The following is a 20,987-nucleotide window of genomic DNA, read 5'->3' on the forward strand; positions in this document are numbered from 1 at the left end:
GTTTGGCCTGGTATGGTTCTCAATCAGAGGCAGGTGTCGTTAGTTGTCTCTGATTGAGAATCATACTTAGGTAGCCTTTTCCCACTTGTGTTTCGTGGGTGATTGTTTTCTGTTTTGTGTCTGCACCAGACAGAACTGTTTCGGTTTCATTTCGTTCGCTTTGTTGTTTTATTCTTTAGTGTTCTGAGTTATAATAAATATCATGAACACTTAACACGCTGCGCATTGGTCCTCCGATCCTTCCTACTACTCCTCCTCGTCAGACTCCTGGACATGGGAGGAGATTTTGGGCTGCAAAGGACCCTGGGCACAGGCTGGGGAATATCGCCGCCCCAAAGGCAGAGCTGGAGGCAGCGAAAGCCGAGAGGCGGTGGTATGAGGAAGCAGCAACGGCAGCGCGGCTGGGACGAGAGGCAGCCCCAAAAATGTAATGAGGGGGGGCACACGGGGAGTGTGGCTAAGTCAGGTAGGAGACCTGTGCCAACTCCCCGTGCTTACCGTGGAGAGAGGTGGACCGGGCAGGCACCGTGTTATGCCGTGAGGCGCACGGTGTCCCCGGTGCACAGGCATAGCCCGGTGCACTACATAGCAGCACCTCGTATCGGCCGGACTAGAGTGGGCATCGAGCCAGGTGCCATGAAGCCGGCTCAGCGCATCTGGTGTCCAGTGTGCCTCCACGGACCGGTCTATCAGGTGCCTCCTCCACACACCAGGCCTCCGGTGGCAGCCCCCCGCACCAGGCTGTCTCTCCGTCTCCTCCCTACAGGTGCTCCCGCCTGCTCAGCGCTGCCAGAATCTCCCATCTGTCCTGAGCTAACAGAGTCTCCCTCCCGACAACCGTTACACAGGCTATGAGGGGTGGCCAGTCCTCTTCTGGCTGTGCTGGGTGGAGATTATAACAGAACATGGCCAAGATGTTCAAATGTTCATAAATGACCAGCATGGAAAAATAATAGGTCTGGGGCAGGTAGCACGTCCGGTGAACAGGTCAAGCAGAACAGTTGAAACTGGAGCAGCAGCACGGCCAGGTGGACTGGGGACAGCAAGGAGTCATCATGCCAGGTAGTCCTGAGGCATGGTCCTACGGCTCAGGTCCTCCGAGAGAGCGAGAGAAAGAAAGAGAGAAAAATAGAATTAGAGAGAGCATACTTAAATTCACACAGGACACCGGATAAGACAGGAGAAGTACTCCAGATATAAAAAAAACTGACCCTAGCCCCCCGACACAAACTACTGCAGCATAAATACTGGAGGCTGAGACAGGAGGGGTCAGGAGACACTGTGGCCCCATTCGATGATACCCCCAAACAGGGCCAAACAGGAAGGATGTTACCCCACTGCGTCTTGTGACCATAGCGTACGTGTAGGTCAGAGAGATAGGTAGGAGCAAGCCCATGTAATGCTTTGTAGGTTAGCAGTAAAACCAGCCCTTGCCATGACAGGAAGCCAGTGTAGGGAGGCTAGCACTGGAGTAATATGATACATTTTTTTGGTTCTAGTCAGGATTCTAGCAGCCGTATTTATCACTAACTGAAGTTTATTTAGTGCTTTATCCGTGTAGCTGGAAAGTAGAGCATTGCAGTAGTCTAACCTAGAAGTAACAAAATCATGGATACATTTTTCTGCATCATTTTTGTTCCGTAGATGGAAAAAAGCTGTCCTTAAAACAGTCTTGATATGTTCGTCAAAAGAGAGATCAGGGTCCAGAGTAACGTCGAGGTCCTTCACAGTTTTATTTGAGACGACTGTACAACCATTAAGATTAATTGTCAGATTCAACAGAAGATCTTGGGACCTATAACAAGCATCTCTGTTTTGTCCGAGTTTAAAAGTAGAAAGTTTGCAGCCATCCACTTCCTTATGTCTGAAACACAGGCTTCTAGCAAGGGCAATTTTGGGGCTTCACCATGTTTCATTGAAATGTACAGCTGTGTGTCATCTGCATAGCATCGTATGACATCCCCATGAGGTAAAATATATAGCGAAAATATATAGTGAAAACAATAGTGGTCCTAAAACAGAACCTTGAGGAACACCGAAATTTACAGTTGATTTGTCAGAAGCCAAGCCATTCACAGAGACAAACTGATATCTTTCCGACAGATAAGATCTTACCCAGGCCAGAACTTGTCCGTGTAGACCAATTTGGGTTTCCAATCTCTCCAAAAGAATGTGGTGATCGATGGTATCAAAGCAGCACTAAGGTCTAGGAGCACGAGGACAGATGCAGAGCCTCTGTGCCATTAGAAGGTCTGATCCCATTAAAAGGTTGTTTACCACCTTCACAAGTGCAGTCTCAGTGCTAAGATGGGGTCTAAAACCAGACTGAAGCATTTCGTATATATTGTTTGTCTTAAGGAAGGCAATGAGTTGCTGAGCAAGCCTTTTCTAAAAAAAATTGAGAGGAATGGAACATTCGATATAACCCGATAGTTTTTTATATTTTCTGGGTCAAGGTTTGGCTTTTTCAAGAGAGGCTTTATTACTGCCACTTTTAGTGAGTTTGGTACACATCCGGTGGATAGAGAGCCATTTATTATGTTCAACATAGGAGGGCCAAGCACAGGAAGCAGCTCTTTCAGTAGTTTAGTTGGAATAGGGTCCAGTATGCAGCTTGAAGATTTGGAGGCCATGATTATTTTCAGCATTGTGTCAAGAGATATAGTACTAAAACACTTGAGTGTCTCTCTTGATCCTAGGTCCTGGCAGAGTTGTGCAGAATCAGGACAACTGAGCTTTGAAGGAATACGCAGATTTAAAGAGGAGTCCGTAATTAGCTTTCTAATAATCATGATCTTTTCCTCAAAGAAGTTAATTCATTTATTACTGCTGAAGTGAAAGCCATCCTCACTTGGGGAACGCTGCTTTTAGTTAGCTTTGCCACAGTATCAAAAATAAATGTTGGATTGTTCTTATTTTCCTCAATTAAGTTGGAAATATAGGATGATCGAGCAGCAGTAAGGGTTCTTCGATACTGCACGGTACTGTCTTTCCAAGCTAGTCGGAAGACTTCCAGTTTGGTGTGGCGCCATTTCCGTTCCAACTTTCTGGAAGCTTGCTTCAGAGCTAGGGTATTTTCTGTATACCAGGGAGCTAGTTTCTTATGATAAATGTTTTTCGTTTTTAGGGGTGCAACTGCTCCTAGGGTATTACGCAAGGTTAAATTCAGTTCCTCAGTTAGTTGGTTAACTGATGTTTGTCCTCTGACGTCCTTGGGTAGGCAGAGGGAGTCTGGAAGGGCATCAAGGAATCTTTGTGTTGTCTGAATTTATAGCACGACTTTTGATGCTCCTTGGTTGGGGTCTGAGCAGATTATTTGTTTTAATAGCAAACGTAATAAAATGGTGGTCCGATAGTCCAGGATTATGAGGAAAAACATTAAGATCCACAACATTTATTCCATAGGACAAAACTAGGTCCAGAGTATGACTGTGACAGTGAGTAGGTACAAAGAAACTGAGTCGATGATGGCTCAGAAAGCCTTTTGGAGTGGGTCTGTGGACTTTTCCATGTGAATATTAAAGTCACCAAAGATTTGAATATTATCTGCTATGACTACAAGGTCCGATAGGAATTGAGGGAACTCAATGAGGAACGCTGTATATGGCCCAGGAGGCCTGTAAACAGTAGCTATAAAAAGTGATTGAGTAGGCTGCATAGATTTCATGACTAGAAGCTCAAAAGACGAAAACGTCTTTTTTTTCTTCTTTTTTTAAATTTAAACTTGCTATCAGAAATGTTAGCAACACCTCCGCATTGGCGGGATGCACGGGGGATATGGTCACTAGTGTAACCAGAAGGTGAGGCCTCATTTAACACAGTAAATTCATCAGGCTTAATTAAGCCATGTTTCAGTCAGGCCAATCACATCAAGATTATGATCAGTGATTAGTTCATTGACTATAATTGCCTTTGAAGTAAGGGATCTAACATTAAGTAGCCCTATTTTGAGATGTGAGGTATCACGATCTCTTTCAATAATGACAGGAATGGAGGAGGTCTTTATCCTAGTGAGATTGCAAAGGCGAACACCGCCATGTTTAGTTTTGCCTAACCCAGGTCGAGGCACAGACACAGTCTCAATGGGGATAGCTGAGCTGACTACACTGACTGTGCTAGTGGCAGACTCCACTAAGCTGGTAGGCTGGCTAACAGCCTGCTGCCTGGCCTGCACCCTATTTCATTGTGGAGCTAGAGGAGTTAGAGCTCAGTCTATGTTGGTAGATAAGATGAGAGCACCCCTCCAGATAGGACAGAGTCCGTCACTCCTCAGCAGGCCAGGCTTGGTCCTGTTTGTGGGTGAGTCCCACAGTATCTTTTGGGAGGGGCAGAAAACAGTTTTCAACCAGCGATTGAGTTGTGAGACTCTGCTGTAGAGCTCATCGCTCCCCCTAACTGGGAGGGGGCCAGAGACAATTACTCGATTCCGCCCCATCTTTCTAGCTGATTTACACGCTGAAGCTATATTGCACTTGGTGACCTCTGTTTCATCCTAACATCATTGGTGCTGACGTGGATAACAATATCTCTATACTCTCTACACTCGCCAGTTTTAGCTTTAGCCAGAACCATCTTCAGATTAGCCTTAACGTTGGTAGCCCTGCCCCCTGGTAAACAGTGTATGATCGCTGGATGATTTGTTTTAAGTCTAATTCTGGGGGTAATGGAGTCGCCAATGACTAGGGTTTTCAATTTGTCAGAGCTAATGGTGGGAAGCTTCGGCGTCTCAGCCCCCGTAACGGGAGGAGTAGAGACAAGAGAAGGCTCGGCCTCAGACTCCGACTCGCTGCTTTAATGGGGAAAACCGGTTGAAAGTTTCTGTCGGGCTGAATGAGCAACACCGGTTGAGCATTCCTACAGCATTTCCCTCCAGAAACAATGAGAAAGTTGTCCGGCTGCGGGGACCGTGCGAGGGGATTTATACTAACTATACTATCTGTACTTACTGGTGGCACAGACGCTGTTTCATCCTTTCCTACACTGAAATTACCCTTGCCTAACGATTGCGTCTGAAGCTGGGCCTGCAGCACAGCTATCCTCGCCGTAAGGCGATCGTTCTCCTGTATATTATGAGTACAGCGACTGCAATTAGAAGGCATCATGTTAATGTTACACCTTAGCTTCGGCTGTTGGAGGTCCTGATGAAGGGAAGGGAAAAAGTTGAATGAAAAAAAGTTGAGTGAGGGAAAAACCAAAAATATAAACGGTAATTAAAAAGTTTTAAAAAGTAAAAACCCCCAAACCCCTTTTTTACAGCCTGAATTTAAAATATATATTTTTTTGTCACTGGCCTACACACAAAACCCCATAATGTCAAAGTGGAATTATGTTTGTAGATACATTTAAGTTTTCATTACTTTTGTTATGGAAGCCCAAATAAGTTCAGGAGTAAAAATGTGCTTAAAAAGTCACATCATGAGTTTGCATGGACTCACTCAGTTTGCAATAATAGTGTTTAACATGATTTACTTTGTATGACTATGACTTTTATGACAAAGTTACAGAGTTTAATGGCTGTGATAGGAGAAAACTGAGGATGGATCAGTAACATTGTAGTTACTCCACAATACTAACTTAAATGACAGACTGAAAAGAAGGAAGCCTGTACAGAATTGAAATTCCCTGAATAGAAAGCGTTATGTTCGGGGCAAATCCAACACAACAAATCACTACGTACCACTCTTCATATTTTCAAGCATAGTGGTGGCTGCATCATGTTATGTGTATTTTCATCTACAACGACTAGGGAGTTTTTTAGGATAAAAAAATAGAATAGAGCTAAGCACAGGCAAAATCCAAAAGGAAAACCTGGTTCAATCTGCTTTCCAACAGACACCGGGTGACAAGTTCCCATTTCAGCAGGACAATAACCTAAAACACAAGCCAAAAATACACTGGAGTTGCTTACCAGGACTACATTGAATATTCCAGAGTGGCCTAGTTTCAGTTTTGACATAAATCAGCTTGAAAATCTATGGCAAGGCATGAAACTGGCTGTCTAGCAATGATCATGTACAAATATTGTACAATCCAGGTGTGAAAATCTCTTAGAGACTTACACAGAAGAATAACAGTTGTAATCGTTGCCAAAGATGATTCTTGTACTGATTCAGGGGTTGGATACTTATGGAATCAAGATATATTAGTGTTTTATTTTTCAGATTTTCTTTAGAAATTTTAGACTTTTTCTTCCATTACAGAGTATTTTGGGTAGATCGTTTTGGGTATTTTGGGTAGAAAAAAATACATTTAATACACTTTAATCGCATCTTGTAACATAACAAAATGTTGAAAAGTCAAGGGGTGTGAATATCTTTTGAAGGCATTGTATAACGTGTCAGCTTCAGTTTGAATGCAGCTCACACCCTTCTGGCACAAACTTAGCCTTTCTGTCTTTCTCTCAATGTCTCAATCCCCCAATAAAGAAAAAATACTCCTTTAAAAAATATGTATCATTTATACTACTCACCTCCTCACTTGAAGAGCGCTTCTCAATGATATGCTGTTGGCCATGCTCATACTCAGCCTTCAAAAGCAAACAATAAGACAATGAATGTATGTACTTATCGATGTAATATACTAACTTTAAGATTTGCACCAGGATTTCATGTACATACTATATGCATGGTTTACCAAAGCAATAGAAAGAAGCATCACAAATCCAAGTAGAACAACAATCTTCATGTTGAAAGTCTTCATCTAAATTAGAGTACAGTATAATCATCAACTTTATCACTTTATTCCATCTAGTCCCAACAATTCCATCTCCATCTATTCCCAACAAGTTACAGATTATTGTACATGTATAATCTACTACACAGTGAATGAGCGTATAAGAATGACTTCACTCTGAACAAAGTGTTAGAATTGTTTGAATGACCATACCTTAACGTATCTCAGGGTTAAAAGCCTTCTCAGTGCCTCTGTATGTGCTAGCACACTCATCAATACAGAGACAATATACAGTGTTTCTCAGCCAATCACAAAGCCCTAATGAAGCCTACATGTGTTGCAATGAAGGATGTTATATATTGTCTGGGTGTTCCATGTAATGTCAGGCATTGCAAAATAGGCAAACAAATGAGCTTCTTGCCACTTAATCAAAGGTGCTAACTGAAAATGTCAGTATAGGCCTAGTGTATCATTGTTTCCCATCTGCAGTTTATTACAAAACAATATTTAATACACATCTACATTTATGGCAATAACATTCTCTGTATGTAACCCTCTGTGAGTTTGCCTTATTACCTCTGACCGGGTATTGTCAGTGGGTCACAGACCGGCAAATAAGGGTCTCCCTTACAAAGTGGTCCTAATGATCAATGCAACTGTCAGAAAGCATGCAAACTAGTTTGATTTTCTTTTATCATTGCAAGACAGTTGAGTGAGCTTTTATATGAAATTGCAATACTTGAGGAATTTACTGTAGAACGTCAGATATTGATTGAATTTGCACCAGGGACGATAGAAAAATGAAATAGTTCAAACAATTAAGCAGGACAATTGTATACTAGGCCACTATTAAGTATTGACACTGACTTCATACGGAAGTTATAGAGTAGAGGTTCACAAATGTTTTATGTTGCAACCCATTTTCAAAGTGTCTTACAAAATGGCCAAGTTATTAGCCACCAAATAGACAAGAACATACAAAAGTATGTGGACACCCCTTCAAATGAGTGAATTCGGCTGTTTCAGACACACCCGTTGCAGACAGGTGTATAAAATCAAGCACACAGCCATGCAATCTACCAAGACACACATTGGCAGTAGATTGGCCCGTACTGAAGAGCTAAATGACTTTAAACGTGGCACCGTCATGGGATGCCACTTTTCCAACAAGTCAGTTAGTCAAATGTCTGCCCTTCTAGAGCTGGGCAACTGTAAGTGCTGTTATTGTGAAGTGGATACATCCGGGAGCAACAACGGCTCAGTTGCAAAGTGGTCGGCCACAAGCTCACACAATGGGGCCGCAGAGTGCTGAAGCGTGTAGCACATAAAAATCATCTGTCCTCTGTTGCATCACTCACTATCAAGTTCCAAAATGCCTCTGGAAGCAATTACAGCACAATAAATGTTCGTCTGAACCTTCATGAAATGTATTTCCATGTAAACACATTCTCTTGAATGGTGAATCTAGCATCTGGGTTTGGCGGATGCCAGGAGAACACTACCTGCCCGAATGCATAGTGCCAACTGTAAAGTTTGGTGGAGTATAAATAATGGTCTACGGCTGTTTTTCACGGTACGGGCTAGGCCCCTTAGTTCCAGTGAAGGGAAATATTAGCTTTACAGCATACAATAACGTACCAGACTATTCTGTGCTTCCAACCTCACTAAAGATCTTGTGGCTGAATGAAAACCAGTCCCGCAGCAATGTTCCAACACCTAGTGGAAAGCCTTCCCAGAAGAGTAGAGGCTGTTATAGCAGCAAAGGGGGGACCAACCATATTAATGGCCATGATTATGGAATGTGATGTGTGACAAGCAAGTTTCCACATACTTTGGCCATGGAGTGTATTTTGTTATCTGCAGTCCAAGAAGAACTGGATGTGAATCTTTGGAAACACCAAATACTCTGGAATTGATTATAAATTCAGAAGGTGGAGACATGGGAGTCAGAGGATTCTCTCCTTCCTCTGTCGACGCCCATCTCATTTTCCACCTGCTGCTGGTGCTGGAGCTGCAGCAGGAGTTGCGGCAGGAGTGGCTGCGAGGCTGGCCAATAGGAAGGGCAGGAGGGCCATCAGGGCAGAGTTACCTTGAGAAGGCAGTGCATAAGGGAAGTATGACGGGTGCTGAGGCTGCTGATTGGGGTAAAACCCTCCCAAGCCACGCCCATAACCCCGGAACATTGAGAGAGAGAGGAAGAGAGAGAGAGAGAGATATGACTTGTTCTGAACTCAAACATACTAGTAATCATATTCAAATAGTAGCCCTTATTATGGTACTCTAATAGTTAGAATACCTAATAGATAGTACTAAATATTACTGCACCTCATCACTAGTTGAACGCTCCTCTTGATCATGTTCCTCAGACACCTGCAGACACAAACAAAATCAGAGGATGAATGATATTACAGTATGAAGGAATCAACATTCAAAGTGTGAACTTAAGTCCATCATATTGAAAGAATTCAGATATTTTCGTATTCCAATGCAATACAATCTGTGGAACCAGACATCTCTTGATTTATTGATCTGTAAATTGCTGCTGCCATCTAGTGGCAAAAATTGAAATTGAACCTAACCTGGAATATTATATTTTGGCCTTTCTCTTGCCTTTCAATGATGATGAAAAAAATAATGATTTTTTTTTTTCTTTGTATTATCTTTTACCAGATCTAATGTGTTATATTTGGGTCTGCCATTTTAGGCGAAAATTGAAAAAAATTGACCGATCCTTAATATTGTGAAATGTTTAATGTCTCTGTTGAAGAATAGGTGTGGGTAATAGTAAGAGATTATAACTTCATAGATAAGTCAGATATAAAACGTATGATAAAAGAACACCACAGTGTGGTAACACTTCACAATCCTTTTCATGAACAAACCTTTTATAAATAGTGCACATTATTAGTAAATAGTATATAATTATTGATATATTATAAGTATTATAAGTATACAATACATAAGCATTTTTAAAAATGTATAATAATATATTTAAGCATTTTAAACAGTTCTGAACATTTCTAAGAATTTATAACGGCTTAGTCTGCATCCAGCTAATTGCTGAAATAATTGTTGAATGTGTGATATAAATGGATATGAACTATTTTGTAAACACATACAGTACCAGTGTTTTGCAAGCAAGCACCCACTTCGCTCCCGAACTTTGAATGTTGCCAAATTGTCATGGGAAGTACTTATAGAATTAACTAGAATTATGATTACAAGTTAAACTGAGTCACCAGCTTAAAAATTATAATACGCAACACAATCCGCACCTTGCCACGACAAATTTCCAACTGTTATTCTTTCTTTCAATTATATGTTCTCCCAAGCAAAAACTTTCATTTCAGATCATCTTCATGAGTTCACACGTTTCAAAGGCATCTGTATTTGTAAGAGAAGTACACTATTATACACTGAACACAATTTTTAACCTAAAATGTTGGTCCCATGATTCATGAGCTGAAATAAAACATCCAATATATCTTCCATATGCACTAAAAGCTTATTTCTCTCAAATTTTGTGTACAAATTTGTTTACCTCCCTGTTAGTGGGCATTTCTCTTTTGCCAAGATAATCCATCCACCTGACAGGTGTGGCATATCAAAAAGCTGATTAAATAGTGTGATCATTACTAACGTCCCCTGAATGCTAGCTGTCTAGAGCACAACGGACTGTTGGCTTACGAGACCCATCAAATAAATTCCGAAGCCACTAGCTCGCAGTCAGCTATCCTTTGCTAGCGGTCATCAGCTACCTTTATCCCGGACAACTCTCGCCATTCTGTACAGCGCGACTCAAACCAGAGTTTATCGGACTTACTCTTCTCGATATCTCCGGATTCTTACCGCAAGCGCTGAACCTATTATATATATATATATATATATTTTTTTTTTCCACCTGGAATTATAGCAGCTAACGACCCCTGAACGCACAGCCGCTAATCTGCGGCCTGCTAGCTATCTAAAGCACATTGGACTGCTGGCTTAAGAGGCTCTTCGGACATATTTCTTCGGCCACTATACATATCTGGCCAATTGACCAGGTTTACCACACGGGGCCCTGCTGATCCGTCCACTGATGTAACTTCACAAGGGGGCCACAACAGACTTCCCTCTGTCGCGTCATCCCACTAAGGCCTTTCTGTTAGCCTACTAGCCGTGTTAGTCGTGCCGCAAGCTGCCTGAAGCCACACACTGGACTTGTATGATCTCCCGGCTACGCTTGCCTTTCCCTAACGTCCCCATGCTGTGTCAATTGCTGTTCTGGTTTGTAACTATTGTTTTATTTCACTGTAGAGCCTAGCACTGCTCAAAACGCCTCGGCTAACAATTTAGTTCCACCCCCCACGCACAAAGTAACATCACCTGGTTTAAATGCTATTTCTAGAGACAATATCTCTTTCATTATCACTATATGCACAGGTTTACCCCCACTGTATTCACATCCTACTATACCTTTGTCTGTACATTATGCCTTGAATATATTCTACCGTGCCCAGAAATCTGCTCCTTTTACTCTCTGTTCTGAACGTACTAGGTGTCCAGTTCTGTTAGCCTTTAGCCGTACCCTTATCCTACTCCTCTGTTCCTCTGGTGATGTAGAGGTTCTTGCTGCTGGTGATTCTCTAATCCACCTCTACGCAGACGACACCATTCTGTATACTTCTGGCCCTTCTTTGGACACTGTGTAAACTAACCTCCAGACGAGCTTTAATGCCATACAACTCTCCTTCCGTGGCCTCCAACTGCTCTTAAACGCAAATAAAACTAAATGCATGCTATTCAACCGATCATTGCCCGCACCTGCCCGCCCATCCAGCATCCCTACTCTGGAAGGCTCTGACTTAAAATACTTGGATAATTACAAATACCTAGATGTCTGGCTAAACTGTAAACTCTCCTTCCAGACTCACATTAAGCATCTCCAATCAAAAATTAAATCTAGAATCGGCTTCCTATTTCGCAACAAAGCTTCCTTCACTCATGCTGCCAAACATACCCTCGTAAAACTGACCATCCTACCGACCCTTGACTTCGGCGATGCCATCTATAAAATAGCCTCTAACACTCTACTCAGCAAACTGGATGTAGTCTATCACAGTACCACCAAATCACCAAAGCCCCATATACTACCCACCACTGCGACCTGTACGCTCTCGTTGGCTGGCCCTCGCGTCATACTTGTCACCAAACCCACTGGCTACAGGTTATCTACAAGTCTCTGCTAGGTAAAGCCCCACCCTATCTCAGCTTGCTGGTCACCATAGCAGCACCCACTCGTAGCACACGCTCCAGCAGGTAAATCTCTCTGGTCACCCCCAAAGCCAATTCCTCCTTTGGTCGCCTTTCCTTCCAGTTCTCTGCTGCCACTGACTGGAACAAACTGCAAAAATCACTGAAGCTGGAGATTCCCATTTTTCCCAAAATTCCCATTTTTTTCCCTACTGTATTATTGACTGTATGTTTTGTACATTCCATATGTAACTCTGTGTTGTTGTATGTGTCGTACTGCTATGCTTTATCTTGGCCAGGTCGCAGTTGCAAATGAGAACTTGTTCTCAACTAGCTTGCCTGGTTAAATAAAGGTTAAATAAATAATAAATACAAAATTACACAGGTGCAGCTTGTGCTGGGGACAATAGAAGGTCACAGATGTCTCATGTTTTGAGGGAGCGTGCAATTAGCATTCTGACTGCAGAAATGTCCACCAGAGCTGTTGAATATTCATGTTCATTTCTCTAGCATAAGCCACCTCCAACTTTGTTTTAAAGACTTTGGCAGTACACCCAACCGCAGACCATGTGTAACTAGGAAATGGAGATGTGTTGTGCTGCATGAGACAAATGGTGGTCACACCAGATTGGTTTTCTGATCCATGCCCCTACCTTTGTATATTGTACATTGCATTCGGAAAGTATTCAGACCCCTTCCCTTTTTCCACATTTTGTTACATTACAGCCTTGTTCTAAAATTGACTAAATGCATTTTTTCCTCATCAATCTACACGCAATGCCCCATAATGATGAAGTGGAAAAAGGTTTCTAGACATTTTTTCAAATATATTAAAAGTCAATAACAGAAATACCTTACTTACATAAGTATTCTGATTCTTTGCTATTAGACTCAAAATTGAGCTCAGGTACATCCTGTTTCCATTGATCATCCTTGAGATGTTTCTTCAACTTGATTGGAGTCCACCTTTGGAAAATTAAATTGATTTGACATGATTTGGAAAGGCACACACCTGTCTATATAAGGTTCCACATTGACAGTGCATGTCAGAGCAAAAACCAAGCCATGAGGTCGAATGAATTGTCTGTAGAACTCCGAGTAAGGGTACCAAAAAATGTCTGCAGGATTGAAGGCCCCCAAGAACACAGTGGCCTCCGTCATTCTTAAGTGGAAGAAGTTTGGAACCCCCAATATTTTTCCTAGAGCTGGCTGGCCGGTCAAACTGAGCAATCGGGAGAGAAGGAAGATGACCAAGATCCCGATGGTCACTCTGATAGAGCTCTAGAGTTCCTCTGTGGAGATGGGAGAAACTTCCATAAGGAAAACCATCTCTGCAGCATTCCACCAATCAGGCCTTTATGGTAGAGAGGCCAGATGGATGCCACTCTTCAGTAAAAGGCACACAGCCCACATGGAGTTTGCCAAAAGGCATCTAAAGGACTCTAAAGGCATGAGAAACAAGATTATCTGGTCTGGCGAATCCAAGATTGAACTTTGGCCTGAATGCCAAGTGTCACGTCTGAAGGAAACCAGGCACCATCCCTCCGGTGAAGCATGGTGGTGGCAGCATGGTGGTGGCAGATGTTTTTCAGCAGCAGAGACTGGGAGACTAGTTAGGATCAAGGGAAAGATGAACGGAGCAAATTACAGAGAGATCCTCAGGACCTCAGAATGGGGTGAAGGTTCACCTTCCAACAGGACAACGACCCTAAGCACACAGCGAAGACAACACAGGATTTGCTTTGGGACAAGTCTCTGAATGTCCTTGACTCTGAATCCGATCGAACATCTCTGGAGAGATCTGAAAATAGCTGTGCAGCGACGCTGCCCATCCAACCTGACAGAGCTTGAGAGGATCTGTAGAGAAGAATGGGAGAAGCTCCACAAATACAGGTGTGCCAAGGTTGTTAATTTATTTTAATTGTACCTTTATTTAGCTAGGCATGTCAGTTAAGAACAAACTCTTATTTTCAATAACATCCTAGGAACAGTGGGTGAACAGTGGGTGAAAACGACAGATTTAACCTTGTCAGCTCAGGGATTCGCTCTTGCAACCTTTCAGTTACTCGTCCAACTCTCTAACCACTAGGCTACGCTGCCGCCCTTGTAGCATTATATCCAAGAAGACTAAAGGCTGTAATCGCTGACAAAGGTGCTTCAATAAAGTACTGGATAAAGGGTCTGAATACTTATGTAAATGTGATTTTTATTTTTAAACATTTGCCAAAATGTCTAAAAACCTGTTTTTGTTTTGTCATTATGGGATATTGTGTGTAGATTGATGAGGGGGGAAAACGATTTAATCCTTTTTTTTAAGCTGTAATGTAACTAAATGTGGAAAAGTCAAGGGGTCTGAATACTTTCCGAATGCGCTGGATCTGTGACCAACAGATGTATATATATGGAGGAGGAGAGAACTCTAGAACAATCGGGGGAGGACCTATGTGGCAAGGATGGAATATGCGTCAAACTGACAGCCCAGGACGGGTATGATGGCCTAATTTGATTAACAAATGTGATATTCCCAAACTATGAATTCATTGTATCCACTAATAGTCATGATATAGTACTTTTTACATGACAAATTGTATTTTGTGCAGCCCAACGAGGATCAAATGCCCCCTTGGTACCCAAACAGGCCCAGGAAGTGGGGACACTCGGCGACTAATGGGAGGGCCTAAAGGGGAGACCCCCCAATCTGGAGGATTGAACGGGGGGACACCCGAGTCTGGAGGACCCCCTGACTACCCTGATCGGGGTTATAAAAGGGCATGTAGAGTCTGGTTATTTTCAAATATATTTTAAAATGTTTTTTTCTTATTGCTGTAATGTATTGCTTTTTAGGATGTTTTTACTTGTCATATGTTGTTTTTGTGATATTTTTATTGCCGTGATATACTCAGGTCTCAATTTGGAAAAGAAATATATACTCTCAATATGATCTCCTGAATAAATAAAGGATACAAATATGAAACCTGTCAGGGATCAATTGAAAATCTAAAATATGATGCTCGCTGCTGGTCAAGGGAGAGGATGAAGGTCCATGGTGGAACCAGGGAACCATGAGAGGAGACAGAGGATCATCATCCCCTGCCGGTGTAATGGCAACCTCCATTCAACCTGCTATGAATACAATCACCAATCCCACTTAAGATGCTTACCTGATTGTAGAACTAGACTTTGATGTTTCTCTCTCTCTACAGGGATCTGACTTTGGGTATCCTCCCAATGGACCTGGACTGCACCCTGGCCAGCGCCTCCCTCGCGGACCAGAGGGCCGATAGGGTAGACCTGCAGGGCGCCCAGGAGGATGGAGACCCAACATGAGAAACCTTGATGCAAGGGTAAGAAAATATTTACTTTTATGTCAGACCATATTGGAAAGTACTGGCCTGGTGGTCCAGTTTGTTAGTGTTTTAGCCAACTTATCCCTCTCTGTCTTTCTTCATTAAGAGTTATGGGACACGGGCTAGGAGACTACAGAACTAATTAGCTTTGATAATGAAGGGTCTGGTGTCTCTGTATCTCCCCAGCCTGACAGGAACCCCCTTCGCCACTCAGCTGTTCCATCTGGAGCAGGTGGACAGCCTCCATTTGATGACACCTTCTTTGTAGGAAGACCATTGCAACCTGAGATGGTGGTAGGTTGTTAAAAGATCCTGGTTATGTCATTACCCGGCATAAAGTTTAATGTAGGCAATATGTACTAACGTCAATTTTTTTTTAATGTTTAAGGGCAACAGAGAATTCAGCCCCTTTTTTCAGGTACAGTTCTTTGGTCATTGGTAATTAGTGTATGTCATGAAGAACATTGCTTTGAGAATACAGACATGGATAATTACATATAACTACATGTAATTACATATTATGTTAATTAGTTATTCCTTGTTTATTAATTTAGAAATGTCTGAGAAATTAGAAATAATATTAGTTTTCATGTTATGATTCTTTTACAGGCTGTCGATGTGACTTTACAGGTAAGATTATGTTTTTACTATCGAAAACTAAATGTATTTACATTAAAACCAATATTGCTGAAACTCATATTGAAACAAAATGCTTTTTTTCCTTCCCAGAATGCTAGCGGTCTGCCCCTGAAAGAGGTAAATAATGAATTTACCTGAATTGATCTAAAATAAAATCAGGCTATTGCATTGTTATCATGATATCAATGTGTTAAGTCACAGTCTAATAGTCTATGTCTTCTATATCTGTTCATGTGGCAAACATGTTTTCCCTTGTAGGGTGAGAACATTTTCCTGCTGTCAAAGGTAAGGAATTCACACAAAAAATGATTTATTTTAGTATTTTGATAGCTGCAGTACTCCATGATTGAATTCTGTAAAAAAAATACTGTATTTTCTTTACTATCAGAGAGGAAGAGGAACACCCCCACCAATGGTATGGACAAGCCTGGTGTCACTTTCTATTTTAGCTTAATTCTATTACTCTGAAGTTATTGTAGGCAAAATAACAGGAAGTATGCCATTGTACTGTATATAACAGATGCGAAAACTGGAATCTACTAAAGTGGCTGTAATATGTTTTACTGAATGTACGTAAACGACCTCAAGAATTAGGGGTACGAAAATATCAAATCAAATCAAATTGATTTATATAGCCCTTCTTACATCAGCTGATATCTCAAAGTGCTGTAAAGAAACCCAGCCTAAAACAGCAAGCAATGCAGGTGTAGAAACACGGTGGCTAGGAAAAACTCCCTAGAAAGGCCAAAACCTAGGAAGAAACCTAGAGAGGAACCAGGCTATGAGGGGTGGCCAGTCCTCTTCAGGCTGTGCCGGGTGGAGATTATAACAGAACATGGCCAAGATATTCAAATGTTCATAAATGACCAGCATGGTCAAATAATAATAATCACAGTAGTTGTCGAGGGTGCAGCAAGTCAGCACCACAGGAGTAAATTTCAGTTGGCTTTTCATATCTCTACTGCTCCTGCTGTCTCTAGAGAGTTGAAAACAGCAGGTCTGGGACAGACATTTTAAATCAAATTCACTACATTTAGGTTAAGTGTGAATTTCTTGAAAGAACTTGAAAAGCAGTCAAAAGCAGTGTCCCTAGTTTTGATAGTTTGGTTACCCATAATCATCTGGTTTCCAGGTAAGTGTCTTATGAACCTTTAAAACTTCTTTCGGATTGGTGTCCCGTCCACAGGATGGTTGTGCTAACGTAGGCTAATGCGATTAGCATGAGGTTGTAAGTAACAAGAAAATTTCCCAGGACATAGACATATTTACATATTTACAATGCTGAACAAACAGAGAACAAGTTGATTTTAAAATTAGACTAATAAACAAAAATGTTTGTTATTTGTCTCAATTCCTAGCCTTACCTGAAGCTCATCTACAACCCCTCAGCTACAGTATGTAAACATTTATGTTTTAACATGATCAAAATATCACAATGTTAACAGAAAATATTTTGTGAGCGTTTTTATAATTACATTTACAAATGTTTAAATGTTTATCTGTTATTTTCCCTGCAGACAAACATCTCATTTGAATATGGGATAACAACACTTGTAAGTATCTTATTCAGATTTTAATTTTTCCTTTCAGCTTTAGTGTCGTCATGAATAAATATTGTCAAAAGTAACAATATTGCTTATTTTTCAATCAAATGTCACTCACAATACCATCTAAAACATGCATTATTTTAATCTTTCAACCTATACCCAAAGCTCCCATCATTCATGAAGGTAAGAAATTACTAATAACATTGCTATATTCTTCCTAATATGATGTGTTGTATCTGTATTCTTACAGTACACTAATATATTTCCTACTTGAACCATGTTATGACTGATATATCTGCAGGCTGAGGAGACAGAGACTTGGGAGGGGAAAGGGAAATGATATGGCGGATACAAGATGTGGAAGGTGAGGCTATCCTGACTTGTCAAGCACTTTGGATTCAAGCACTTCTCCCTGTTTACAGGGAGAAGAAGCCCAAGGCTTGCATCTGGATTGGATTAGTTGATTGGATTGAGATGACAAATTTACATATCTTCCTGGAGTACATTAAACTTTAAAGATGAACAATGGATTTTTAGTTGCTAATATTTTTCCTAAATACCAATCCATTTCTTAACTCATGAGACCACACAAGCCTTAGTTTTAGGCTAACAATATATGATTTTACTCATTGGTATGGGTATGCAGTGAGGTCATTTCAGGACGATACTTCTGTCTATTCAGGGGACCCCTTTTGGCTTAAGAGCACACCAGTGGCAAGTTATGTGTGACCTCTTTAGATCCTCTTTATATCTATACAATACATGGCAGGTGTTGGTGGAGGTTACTTCTGTGATGTAATTGGACACCTTCTCAATCAATTGCTATCTAACATTCATTAAAACGTCCACCATGCAAACTAAGAGCTCTTGTTTTTGTGTGCATACAAAGTACAATTGACAACTGGGATTTTGCTTGATAATGGATTTATTTGACAATAGAAAATGTAACTGAAAACAGATCTTAAATATTGATGTGCCGATTCCTGAAAATTAAACAAAAAAAGAAACACTTAAATGGAAGTAAAGTATATTACTGATATGAATACATTTCAGATTTTCAGTTGAAAATATGTCTCCTTCCCATATTAAAAACCTGGAAATGGCACTAATGTTACCCTACCTCAATTTTCCTTGCCCCCACATGCAATTCTATGGCTCAAACAGGAATGAGAAGTTGGGATGACCCTGTAAAAAATGTTTAGCATGATGACATGATAACAAGAACAACATATGTTTCATATCATATGTTAAAAATCTATATAGACAATGTATACATACTATAATATATTATATTAGTATTGTTATAGTCATAGTATAAGAAGTAGAGGTCATACCTCGTCTATGCCAGGGTCAACTGTGTCTCCACGGTGATCTGGTGGAGGGTTGGCAGCCTCTGTCTGGAATCTTTTAGGCCATGTCTATCAACACAAAAATACAGTTGGATATCATACAGCACAGTCTCCATCAGCAGCCCTCACATAGAGGCCACATTAATGTTATCCGTCCATACATGATTCAAACACAGTAGTAAGAGATGACTTACTTTTCCTGGTGCCTGAGGTTGGGCAGCCTGTTGCAATTTTGAAAGGGAAAATAATAATAATTAAGATACTCTGTCTGGCCTATAAAATGATTGTTAGTTTAAAATGAAACCAAAATCATGAAATGACGACATACTATCGGTTTCTTGTCTCTAATTTCCTTTCTTTTGAGAATATTTCACCACACTTCAAACTGCCACAGTCAACTTTTGTATTCTCCTGGAACCGTGCCGCTTATGCATAGATTCATTGAAATTAATTGGAGCGTCTCACACTATAGAAAAGTCCTGCATCTAGTGTAGCAGGCCAGTATCAGGGGAAGGGAGAGCACACCGATGTAATGACCACTCCTCACCTGTAGTGGGAGCTGTGGTTTCTGAGGGGTCTTCTCCGAGTTCTGCTGGTTCTGCCCGTTCACCTGGTTGTTCTGGTTAGGCTGGGGGTAGTTGGGGTAACCATAAGACGTGTAGTAGGGGTAGCCCTAGGGAAGATACACTTGTGAAAGTTAAGAGTCGTAAACGATCAAAAAGTGTGATGATGAGATGTTTTGCATCATGTTATTCAAAACGCATCATGATCACACATTTAGCTTTTTAAGTGCTTTATCTTGAAAACTTGACATACACACTTTGTGGGGACCATATCAACAGTGGACTAATTAACACAATTCGACACAAAATGGGGGGTAAAGTGATCCTTTAATATGAATAAAGAGTATATATCATTTCTTACAGTGAATACCAGATGCACATTGAGGATCAAATCACATCGAAAGAGTAAAACTCCACTGTACCTGCATTCTTGGTTGCTGGGGATATGAAAAGGATGGGTAGTACTGAGGAAACTGGGGAACCCCCTTCAGGAAAATATCAAAGAAATACAACTTCAATCAATACTGGAAATTACCTGACACATGGTATTTCATTGAATTACATAGAATTTGTATAAAAACATAGACAAACTGACTTCAGGAAATAAACATGTCTATTCATTAGTAAAAGCTGGGAAGCCTTTTGTCATTGGTATCCATCGAATACATTGGTATTTCAATGAATTTGTGTATAAACATACATAGACTAACTGACTGATCTACCTGTGCAGGGTTTTGAGGTTGCTGGGGGTTCATTTGGAAATTGTGGTTGTTGGGGTCCTGGGGGGCGCCAGGATGCTCCTGTTGGGCATTGGTGTACAGCACGGGGGGCAGCTGGTTCCCCTGTGTAGGGAACATCTTCTGGGGGCCGAAAGGGCCTCCCACCTGGGGGTTAAAGTTCACCATCTGGGGGAGACCCAGTTCAGGTTGCTGCTGGATCACGTACTGGGGCATGAACGGAGACGCCTGAGCAAACAAGGTTGGGTAAAAAAATCTGTCTCTGACCTAACATCATTTCAAAGCTTTGCTGACCGAAGTTGTTCAAGTGGTGATGAGCAATTGAATGAACAATTCAGCTGATGTGCCAAAGCTGAAAATTAGTGTAGTTCAAGGTGTAGTGGGAATGGAAGCTGCTCCTGAAATACATTACTGGAGACCATTTTGAACTATTATGCTGTCTACAAATGTGGCTAATGATATCAATCTTTTTGTTCTACAGTATGTCTTTAGCATTATCATGGCTAATGATTTCTATCTCGATTGAGTTCTATTGGATTGGTTCAGTACCTGCATTTGTGTTTGCCCAAAGCCTACACCTGTCAGGGTCAGTCCTTTGAATCGCAAGATCTGTAAAGGATGGGACATTACTCTACATTGCATTGTATTTTACTAAACATCATTTTAAAAGGAAAAATCATGAACTACAAATGCAATGTCAAGAGTTGCAGACAAAAACATATGGGGCAATTCAATGTACCTCATTGCTGTTACTTGCAAGGATTCCAATTTGCTGTTGATATAACTTTAAAAAAGCAACAAAAACAGATCGTTATGATTCATTTTGAAGTGTAGTGCTATAAATGACGGAATATTAAAGTAACGTGTGAAACTCACAGGAAGTGAAAGGCTAGCACCA

The 20,987-nt window shown here is 41.2% G+C and overlaps 1 protein-coding gene across 1 annotated transcript; it reads right to left on the reverse strand.

The window, feature by feature from the left end:
* Window positions 1-18,559: 18,559 nt before the first annotated feature.
* LOC109894013 (gamma-gliadin B-like) lies at window positions 18,560-20,694 on the reverse strand. The gene is made up of 7 exons (XM_020487226.2): window positions 20,639-20,694; window positions 20,075-20,317; window positions 19,775-19,837; window positions 19,337-19,462; window positions 18,984-19,010; window positions 18,775-18,858; window positions 18,560-18,625 (listed from the first exon to the last, which is right to left on the reverse strand). Exons 1-7 carry the CDS (start codon window positions 20,642-20,644, stop codon window positions 18,590-18,592), a joined length of 585 nt encoding a protein of 194 aa, XP_020342815.2. The 5' UTR covers window positions 20,645-20,694; the 3' UTR covers window positions 18,560-18,589.
* Between the last annotated feature and the right edge of the window lie 293 nt (window positions 20,695-20,987).

The sequence above is a fragment of the Oncorhynchus kisutch genome, linkage group LG7 (assembly GCF_002021735.2).
Source record: "Oncorhynchus kisutch isolate 150728-3 linkage group LG7, Okis_V2, whole genome shotgun sequence".
In the NCBI taxonomy this organism is placed as follows: domain Eukaryota; kingdom Metazoa; phylum Chordata; class Actinopteri; order Salmoniformes; family Salmonidae; genus Oncorhynchus; species Oncorhynchus kisutch.